This window comes from Oreochromis aureus, linkage group 23 (assembly GCF_013358895.1).
Source record: "Oreochromis aureus strain Israel breed Guangdong linkage group 23, ZZ_aureus, whole genome shotgun sequence".
In the NCBI taxonomy this organism is placed as follows: domain Eukaryota; kingdom Metazoa; phylum Chordata; class Actinopteri; order Cichliformes; family Cichlidae; genus Oreochromis; species Oreochromis aureus.
In genome coordinates this window covers 20264693-20275600 of record NC_052963.1, presented here as the reverse complement: position 1 = coordinate 20275600, position 10908 = coordinate 20264693, and the positions used below count along the sequence as shown (strand labels likewise).

Below are 10908 nucleotides of genomic sequence, written 5' to 3'. Positions count from 1 at the left end.
TTAAATTAAATTTCACAATTAAATGAAAGACTCTGAATAAAGTTAATAATTGTTTTTTTTATAATTTACTGTTTGTTTTATTTTTGTTTTTTGTTTTTTAATTATTAAGTTTAAAAAAATGTTGTAATCTGTTCAGGTAACACATAATAAAATATTGCCATAAGCACATTGGTACAGTATTTAGAAAAAAGGGGAAAACAGTTTAAAATTAAAAATTAAAATTTTCTTGGGGAAGAAATTGTTTTAGAAAAGTTAACATGTTCGGTTTTAGAAAGTTTTTTTTTTTTTAAAAAAACAAACAAACATTTGTTCATTTTATTTAACAAAAATGTTGCTACTTTTGTGTGTTTTGTGGCCTACTTTTTTTCAAACCTGATGGCACCGTTGTGCTTTTAAGTTTTCATCACATCCGGTAGTTGCCTGGTGTAAATTCTCGCAACTTGATACCACAAAGCGACTCCGCCTAAACGTCTCCAGTGCCTCAATTAAAGGGGAAAGTGCCATTAATCGCAGTCAAAACATACAAAAACACAGCAATAATTCATTTTTAAAGAGACAAAGGCAGTTCAAAGTGACGGTAGGACTCCCTGAAAGCTTATTAGTCTACAACAATAAAACATTTTTCACCATAAGGAGCATTTTGCATCTTTCTTATGATCATTATCAAATTATTATCCAATAATCATACAGAAACTCTCTTGTTTATTGCACTCATGCCCAGTTTTAGAGGAACAGTAATCAAACCTTCCTCTTTAAGAGGCTTCATATTATATTTTAGCTGTAAAAATCATGAACTGTGTAAACTGGCTCTATTGTTAAGTCAGAAATGTTCTTTCATGATCACCATCAAGTCTGAAAGGTGTCATGTCGTTTTCCATTTTTCTTTGTGACAGAAATTAATTGGTTCAAACACCGTGACAATCAATGAGATGGAAAGGAGTTTATTTGTACACCTTCTTTGCTTTACAGAACAAACAGAGCAAATGCAGAAGAGCATAATTCATTCCATATTTAACAAAGGTGGACAGGTGGGTGAGGACTGCTGCCTTTAAATACAAGAGCAATGAGAGTTCTTGGAAGGCATCATAAAGTTACATCACCAGGAAACCACACACTCCACCCAGCCGCTTGAAGTAAATAACGTCTCATGTCACACAGTCATTTTCAGAGCAGTAAAAATCTGTACCTGAGGAACTGTAGTCATACACACTCATGATTATTGATTAAAAGAACAAACAACACACATTCACTGCAGCTTTTTAAGAAGTGGTTTGGGGTTTTTTTGTTTTTGTTTTTGTTTTTTTTTTTACAGGGGGTTCCTTGAACTTTAAATGTGATTGGATGAATGGAGGTGGAGGTGATGGGAAAACAGAGCTGCAGGAGAGGGATCTGGACCCAGAACAAGCATCAGTCTCAGGTGCTGAACACACGAAACCACTGCTGAAGTGTGCAGGGCACAATTTTAGGAACTGCATCCAGACAGAATGAGGCTACCTTTATCTACTGTTAACTCTAGGTGGCCCCTGACTATATTCCTGATACATCGGAACTCGGGAGTGATGTTCCAGATGAAGGTAGTTTCTGTTGTTTTGGTTCTTTGCCATTCAGATATCACTAAAAATACATCACTACAGTGGCAGTACAGATGAATAGTTTACAGCTTTACTACTGTTTCGTTCAGTGCCACCATCTCTGGTTGCTTTTTTGTTCCTTGGCTAATGGCCACACTAAACTTAAGGCCATACCACCATGAGCACGCCTGATTTCATCTGATCTTGGAAGCTAAACAGGGTCAGGCCTGGTTATTACTTGGAAGGGAGCCGCCTCTGATTGCTAACTTGGAGGATGTTGGTCTGCTCCAACTTTCCGAATGGGAAATCCATGTTGAGGGGGTGTTCCACAAAAAATTTCCAATTAGGAACTGGGAATTTCTGACTTCCAACTAATTCAGGAGCCCAGTATAAGCCCCAGCACATATAAAGACCCCAGCATGGGATCCTTACAGCCAGCAGCTGCAACCAGTGGAGTGAGAGTGTGTGTGCAAATGTTAGACAAGGTGCTTAGGCATAGAAAAACGCAACTGTATGAATGTGTGGGTGGTGTGATGAATAAGGCTTGTGGTAAGAAAACACTTTGAGTGCTTAACTAGAGTAGGAAAGCAGTATATGACTACCAGTCCATTTACCATCTGAGCTGATGGGAATGAAGGCAACAACCAACAGGCCAATTGTCTGGAGGATGTCTCAAGTTGCCTATTGGAAATTTAGTGCAACTAAACAAATGGCAAAGGACATGCCTCTTTGAAGAAGGGTTGATTGACTGGTGCTTAAATAGTGCTTTTCTACTCTATTTGGGCAGTCAAAGTGTTTTCTCAGTGAAAGCCTCATTCGTGCATTCACACATGCGCTAAGCTAACAGTCATATAGGTGCTCTTCAGAGTTCAGCATCTTACCCGACATCTACTTCAACATGCAGACTACAGGAACTGTGTATGGAACAGGCAACCTTCATGATTAGCTGTTAACCCACTCTACCTTGTGACCCACAACCACTACCACAAGAACAACAGTAGTAGAAAAGATGGGCTTGAGTACTCCGGGAGAATAGAAAAGCACTATATAAGAATCAGTCCATTTACCATTTACCATTTTGCTTTGCTTGGTGAAGTCCTATGAAAGCTCCAGCAACAGGAGATTGTGGATAATTTTGTCCAGCCTTTCATGCTCTTGAAACTGCTGCAGAAAAGATAGACTGTAATGGATTATCTCTAATATAGCTGTCAGCCAACTGGACCTTTGGATTGTGCTTATGCTGTTGGTGCCTTTTGGAGCATTTTAATGCAATGATCTATTATAAGCTAACTGAATGGATAAACACATGGGTTTGCTAATCTCAGCAGATAATGGCTGTTCAGTACTTACAATTGCTAAATGGTTGTAGAAATCACTTCTGTTCTCTGTGTGTCTGCGGGCTTACCCATTGGCTGGTTTTTGTATAAATCTATCCTTGTGCTGGTTCCCTCTTATCTGTGTGTATACATGTGTAATCAGCAACCTTCCCTTCCGTCATAACAGACATGCTTTAAAGGGCATTTTGGGAGTTTTTCTGGGAGGGAACCCTCCAAAGCTGGGAAGAGACTGTGGGGAAGATCCAGAACATGTTGGAAGACTTACTTCTTTCATATCATCAAATACATTTAAATAATAGACAAAGATAACCCAAGTATGAGCATCTACCCCCCCCACCCCCAAGTTGACTCTGAGTAACCACATTTTTTGGAAGGCTGAATTCAATGTCACTAGTTACACCCAGACCTGATTATGGCCACACCTGTTGAATCAAGAAAATAAAATAGAACCTGATGTCAATATTCTCAAAAAGGAACACATTATGTCATGATCTAAAGAAACAGCTGACAAACAAAGTCACTGACATCTATCCGTCTGGAAAGGGTTACAAAAAGAACAAAAACAAACTTACACAGCATTTCATAAAAAGAACATCATAGCAACAGTCAAACATGGTGGTGGTAGTGTGATGGTCTGGAGTTGCTTTGCTGCTTCAGGACGACTTGCTGTAACTGATGGAACCACCAATTCTGCTCTCTACCAGAAAATTCTGAAGGACGATGTCTGACCATCAGTTCATGCTCTGAAATCCTCAGTTAAAAACAGCATTTTATATCTACTCAGGTTTTCTTTGTCTAAAATTAAGATTTGTTTTCTCATCTGAAATATGTAAGTTAAAATTTCAGGAGATCCAGAGCTTAGTTTGTTGTGACCACAACCCAGCTTAACATAAGTAGAATGCAATGAATGAATGGATGGATGGATGGATGGATGGATGGATGGATGGATGGATGGATGGATGGATACAATCTCTGCTGCCTTCTTGGCCAAGTCACTTTTAAAATACAGGTTTTAATCTCACTGAGGCTTCTATCTGGATTTTTTTTTAACTCCACTTCTAGTCTAGTTATGAGCACTCTTGGTTCCAAGCAACAACAAAGAAGTGCCTAAAATGCTAACGCTGAAGCTTTGAAATGTTGAGTTGAAGCCCAATGGATGAGCTCACAGTGGCTATGTCCATTTTTTATGTACAATCTATGGCGTAAACTAAACAAAAAACTTAGAGAACATAAAATATGATATTTTCCTTCTTACATCTGGGACCACACACAAGCAAGGCTTCCATGTCATGACACCCAACCATATAAAATCTGCTTTTCACCAATAAACCTTTTATTAACAATAAATAATGTCATAGTTAGGGTGCATAAATGTGCTTTTAATGTGCTTTTAAAATCAAACTGTGCAGGGAGATAATCCCAAACTTCCACAGCTTGATTTTAAATGAGAGGTTTTTCTAGCAAGAATCCAACAGAACTGCAGGAGATCAAAATTCTCTCAAGGCTTGCAGATGTCTATGCAGAGGAAACGGTTGCCTGAAAATACTACCAGACTACAGCGTGAGAAAAGAAAGAGTGATATATTTAAGTCAGAAACAGAAGTTGCTTCAGTAGTCTGACTCGTCTGAGAAGTCTCCCTGCTGCGTCCAGTGGAATCCCTTCTTCTTTCTCCTCCTCCTCTTTCTCTCACCCATCAGCATGGCAGCCAGCAGGGTGATGATGACGGTGATGGTTATGATGAGCACAGTGACCGTCTCAGCAATGCACAGCTCGTCATCCACGTTTATCAGAAGGTAGCCCTGGAGGTCAGGTGGCGAACTGCATGTCAGGTTGTAGTAGTCATCCAGGAAGAGCCGCTGGATGCTGCGCAGCTTCCGGAAAACTCTCTGCAGGTCACAGTCGCAGTTCCAGGGGTTCCCCTCCAGCAGGAGGTGGGTGCTGTAGGTGTGGATGCTCAGGAAAGTCTTGAAGCAGATGGTGGTCAGCTGGTTGTTGGCAATGTTGAGTAACGTCAAGCTAGCGAGCGGCTTGAAGACACCAGTCTCCGCCTCACTGATCTGGTTTCCGGCCAGGTTGAGGACTTTGAGGGAGTGCAGCATGGAGAAGGTGCCGCTCCTCAGAGACGTCAGCTGGTTGTCCTGCAGGTGGAGCTGTCTGAGGAGGCTCATTGAGGAGAACGACCTCATCTGGATGGTCTGGATGCTGTTGTTGGTTAGGTTTAATCGCTGGATGCTGTCCAGGTGCCGGAAGGTCCGGCTGTCCAGGGTGGTCAGTCGGTTGTGGGACAGCTGCAGCTCCCGCAGTGAGGCTAGGCCAATGGAGAATCCCTCAGAGAGAGTGGTGATCTGGTTCCAGCTCAGATCCAGCTTCTGGAGGAACTCCAGCTGGCAGAAGGCACCATCCTCCACCACGCTGATGTTGTTGTTCTGCAGCAGGAGTACCCGCAGCTTGCGGGTGGTGTTGAAGGTGCGCTCGGGGATGATGGAGATCCAGTTGTCAGACAGGTCGAGGAGTTCAGTGATGGGAGGCACTCGGCTGGGGAGCCGTGTGAAGGAAGCCCTTGAGCATATGGTGAACTTGAGGTCTCCACGACAGTCACAGCCCTTCTCACACCCAGAGCTGTGAGACCTGCAGGATGCCTCCGTCACCAGCAGGAGGAGCAAAACCAGCTTCATGATGGCTCTCTGAAACAACAAGGAAGGATTTTACCACTCAGTGGCCTCTTTCAGGACTGTGACATGGATACACAAATCTCATACTGTGCAGGAAATATATAGAGATTTAGTTTAAAGATTTGTGATTGTAGTGATTAGAAAATGAAAAAAATGAAGTATTATGTTTCAACCATGTTTTCATGGTTGAAACATAATGCTTCCATGTTTTGAACAAAGAGTAACCCTTTAAACTCTTTTGGCTATTTTTCTTTGCAGAATTGGTAGGGTTCATTTAAATTGGTTGGTTTCCTGTCATGGTCCTGGCTTTTATGCATCATCCGCTTTGGCTTTGGCAAGGCCAGTCCAGAAGTTTAATGTGAGGCTGCTTTATTCATACCAAAACCAGTTTTGATGCTTGTTTGGTATCATTGTGAACACCCAACTATGTCCAAGTTTCAACTGTCAGGCTGTTGATTTGAGGTGAAGTTGAAGAATTTGGAGCTAGTCCTCCTCTATTATATTATTGTATTATTCCATGCAATTTATTCAACGTACAATGTACCAGTACCACTGACAGCAAAAAGACCCCAGAGCATGATGATACCACCACCATGCTTGACAGCTGGTACCGTGTTCTTAGCTTTGAAAGTCTCACCTTTACTCCAAACATACTTGTGGTCATTGTGGCCTAAATCAGTGGTCCCCAACCCCCGGCCCATGGACCGGTACCGGTCCGTGAGTCATTTGGTATTGGACCGTTAGAGTTGAGGTGTGAAATTTATGGTTTTTAGGGTTTTTATCGTTAACTCGGTTTCCCTGGGTCTTTTCCAGTGTTGTAGTTGTGTGGCTTATTTTGAAAGAAATTACGCGTTACCATAGCGACCAGAGAGCATTAAGGGGCAGAGAGGAGGATGTTACTCTTAATGTTGTTGGCACTGCTCATAAAGTTACACAATTACACAGTGAATTCGCGTTTATTATTACATTTACAAAATACCACAGTTTTTTCTTGGTCGTATCATTTTATTTTGTTGTATTTATCCACGACACCTTAAAGGCCGGTCCGTGAAAATACTGTCTGACATTATACTGGTCTGTGGTGCAAAAACCGCTGGGGACCGCTGGCCTAAATAGCTCAGTCGTTGTCTCGTCTGACCTTAAAGCTTTAGGTGAGTGTATTTGAGCCTGTGTGGATGAGAGAAAATCCAATATAAATTCAAACTTAAAACAAAAACAGCCAATTCTTGTTTTTGTAAGTTGTTAAAAATGTATCCTGTACAATCATTTCACGCCTGAAAAAGACAGTTCAAAGAAATCCTTATAATACCAAAATTACAGTTACATTCTTCCCCATAAGGAGCAGATGTAAACTTGTGACTACAGCTGTATATTTCTGTGTTTCTGTTGAATCTACATTTTTATAACTGAGAAAAACAAACAAACAGATAGCTGGAGATCTCTAACTGTAAGTGCTGTTGCCTTCATTTGTTCTTCAATGTACAGTGAGTTAGACCTGAATCTTCTTTGTTTTTATAAATGTTGTAAATGCTGACTAAAACAACTGTGGGAAAAAATAATCTTTTTTTTCCATCACAGCAGTTTCTTAAACTAATCTTGTGACCCTGTGTGGGAGCTCGAAGTATAAATCCACTAATCTACAAATGACAGCTTTCAGCAGGACTTCTTTACAGCACTGAGAATTTAAAATTTTCTTAAAGACATATGCAGTACTATTTGAGATGAGATAAATGAGAAATCCAGCCAATAAGGTTAAGAGAGAGATCCACTGTACCTTGATGACACTGTAAGGTGAATTTTTAGATTTTCTCATTTAAATTCATTCAAACTCACTTAAATATCCTCCAATCTGATCTATGATCAGAAATGGGTCAGGGAAAATATTCCTTTATTGTAAAAAAAAAAAAAACAGCAGTCAGATTTAACTAATCATCCATTTACAAAACAGATGTTAAAAAATCTGAGATTTTTTCCCCCACATTCAGTCGCAGGTCTGCCATTCAACCAGGGGTGTTTAAATTTAAACATTTAAACACCCCTGGGTGTTAAAACCAAATCAGACAACTCTAACAGAAACAACAAAAACCCTTTAATAACTGTCCAAATAGACAGACCACCTTTGCCATAAAGAGGTTGCACAGGAGTAACAACGATGGGGGAAAGGAGATCATGAGGCAACACATGGGGAAAAAAACATGAACACTTACAGGCGACACAACAAAGAGGAGGACGGGACTATTTATACACCGAGGGCTGATTGAGGAATCACTCGGACAAAAAAAGTAAATATAGCACAGGTTCCAAAAAACTCTAACCCTCAAAGTAAAATGGGAACTAGTCAAGAGAAAAAATGCTAAACACAGAGACAAGAAAAGTTGCATCTAGAAGAAAAAGGTCAACTTTACATGCAATTAGAACTTCACTAATACAGAAAGTAATGATCAGTAAAACCTAAACTGAAACACAGACTCACTTAAAAAAAAAAACCCTTGAATCGCCCCTGAATTATGCCCCACTCTCATTAGTCTGCAAAGCCAGATTGGGTCACGCCTGGTCTAATCTGTCACATTGCGTCAGAGATCATTTAAATAAGAGCTGCAGCAGCTCTACGGAGTTAAAGAGATGCTGTAATTACACATTTTAGAAGGTTTAGTTATACTGAAGCTATTTTTTTGATTATTTAATAAGGCACACTGGACGTCTGAAACATAAGAGGTTTTTATGGTTTAAAATGTTCAGTAGTTTTGATTTTATTTAATTATAAATATATTTTTTTCACTTTTGCTTTTGGGTTGCAGTGTTATATTTTATTTTGTAATGTTATTTTTCATAATATTACAACACTTTTTGAAATTAAAAATATCATGAGAGAAAAAATAAATAACTCAAAAGTTGCTGATTAGTTCTGGAGAAATTTTGCAGTAAAAACACATTTTTTAAGTGGGCTGCTGCTGCCTCCTAGTGGGTAAAAAAGGCACTGCAAGTGGACCTTTGGAAGTAATTAAAAGTTAGTACATTAAAAAAAATCTAGTTTAACAAATCCATTGGATGTAACAAGAATTTCTTGGTTTTCTGACATATTTTCACTATTTTCCTGAACTTGTGTTGCAGTATTTGAATGAGAAATAGGTGCAATGATTTATTTAGTCTTCAGACATAGTTCTCTGTTTTGACAAGATGTTCAAGATATCAGCTTTTTCTCCCTGTTTCCCTTCCTTAAGCATGGCTTCCTTCCACTAACACCATTTCTGAGGCTTCAGTGAACAGTAGATGAAGGTCCAGGTGCATCTCTCACATCCTGCTTGTTTTGTATGTCTCAAGGACAAGACTTTCACATACCGTAGATATTTTTTTTTTTTTAGACCTGAGACTTGTTCTTTTGTTATCCACTTTTCCACTTTCCTCAAATTTTTTAAGGTCACACTGCACACCATGCAAGTTTTCAGCTAAAAGCTCTCTGAGAATTACCTGATACAAAAATAATATTTTACTTCTGTCAAAATTCAATCAAAGAAATGGGAAAAAATTATGTTTTTGTGACAGACTGTTGGTAACAAAGTGCCTAAAGATACAATTTAAAATTGGTCTTTGCTAAGTTGTCTGTTATATGTAGACACAACACTGGTTCATCCCTTAAGTTAGGAGCATTTTTTATGTTTGAATGATCAATAATAGGCCAGAATTAAGCGGCTTAACAAACAAATTGAAAAATACATTCCTCCAATAATGGTCAGTTACAAGGACTGAAGCAAAAATGAATGAAAAAAACATCCAATGTACAACACAAAACTGTACAAACTTTCAGAGAACTATTGCTCAAGACCACTTTAAAAAATGACAACAAAGTCTGGCTGCTTGGACGCAAAATACAAAGAAATGACAAGCTGTGGCTGTCGGGAGGCTAAAGCGAAGCTGTTGATGGAGAATAACCATAATGAAACTAGTTGACAAAAATATTTATCATAAAAAAAACATGGAAAATATTTTTCATCTTTGCCTGATGTGATGATCAGAGTTGTGATTAAAGGATAGTGGGAGTTTTCCATGAAAGATTTCCAGGAAATAGGCTGCTGACTGTGGAACTGAAAACTATTCAAATATCTGCCTGCAGGTGAAAAACACAGAGAAAAAAAACAAAAGTCCTTTTGTGCAAACTGTCAGACTTTGTAAAGCCATCCAGGGGGCCGGACTGATTCGTCATGTGTGCGAATAGCGAGTTAATTTAGCAAAAGCTGCAGTGTCTCTGCACTACTCATCTGAAATGGACAAACGTGAATTCAGACTTCATGTCAAAAGTAGTCTGATAGATTTTAATAGTAGAGAAACGACAGAATTGTAACATAAATCCTATAGAATAGAGCACCGAGAGGTTTAACAGCATTATAATACCAGAGAAGCATCACTGCTCTCCTGTGTCACCAAAACTAATTTTGTTGATAAAAACAAAAAAACAAATAATCATTTATTCATTAAAAAATTGGAGTTTAGTGATTACAGATCTGGGAATGAATAAAGTTCATCTGAGTATAGAAAACTGGATGCAGCGAGAAAGCAAAATCACATACATGACTCGAGCACTCTCACAGTTTTAAAAAGGATCCTCATCAGGGCGATGGCAGTAAAAACATCCTTTAAATGAAACAAATGCTCAGCAGACTCATTCACTATGTTGTCCTCTAATAAAATTACACCTGAACATGAGAAATAAGAAGAATGAGGAGCAGATGCAGCCTGTGAGATAAAAAATCTCCAAACAGTCTGTGTTGTCTGACCATAACAGAAAGGTTTCATCTTACCAGCAGCTGCTGCTCCTGCCTGCCCCTCCGTCCGTCTGTCTACCTGCTGACAGTCGTCAACATCCAGCCAGCAGCAGGTGGAGAGTGGACGTGATGGAGCAGAGGGAGGGGCGGGTCTTCACGGTCTGGAGAACCCGGCGAGCGACAACACAAAGACAGAGTGATGGAAAGAAACACAGAGAGGGAGAGAGAGGAGGCAGGACTCGTCAATTATTCACCACGCAGTGCTGTTGGTGTGCTGTTGTTGTGTGGTGTGGGTGTGGGTTAGGAGATGGGAGCTTTAAGAGATTGAAGCCAAACTGGGCCACAGAGCAGAGAATTAGGAGATCTGGACAGATTTGATTGACCGCAGGCGCCGCTGTGTTTATCTCCCCGATGTTCCTGCATGTTTACAGCAGGGTTCGTACACACAGCTGCATCTAAGTGTGGAAAAACAATTGGATCATCAAAGAAAAAATGGAAAAAATATGTCTTCAGTTGTAGTATTTATCAGTATAACCACCCTGAGGAGGCGCCGGTGCATCCATATACT

General features: G+C 39.8%; 1 protein-coding gene across 1 annotated transcript; it reads right to left on the bottom strand.

Moving 5' to 3' along the window:
* Positions 1-4157: 4157 nt before the first annotated feature.
* On the bottom strand, positions 4158-10403 carry LOC116316857 (leucine-rich repeat-containing protein 4). The gene is given in 3 exon segments (XM_039607471.1): positions 4158-4571; positions 4573-5592; positions 10377-10403. Coding segments are annotated over 2 exon segments (1176 nt in total). The 5' UTR covers positions 5584-5592; positions 10377-10403; the 3' UTR covers positions 4158-4406.
* Between the last annotated feature and the right edge of the window lie 505 nt (positions 10404-10908).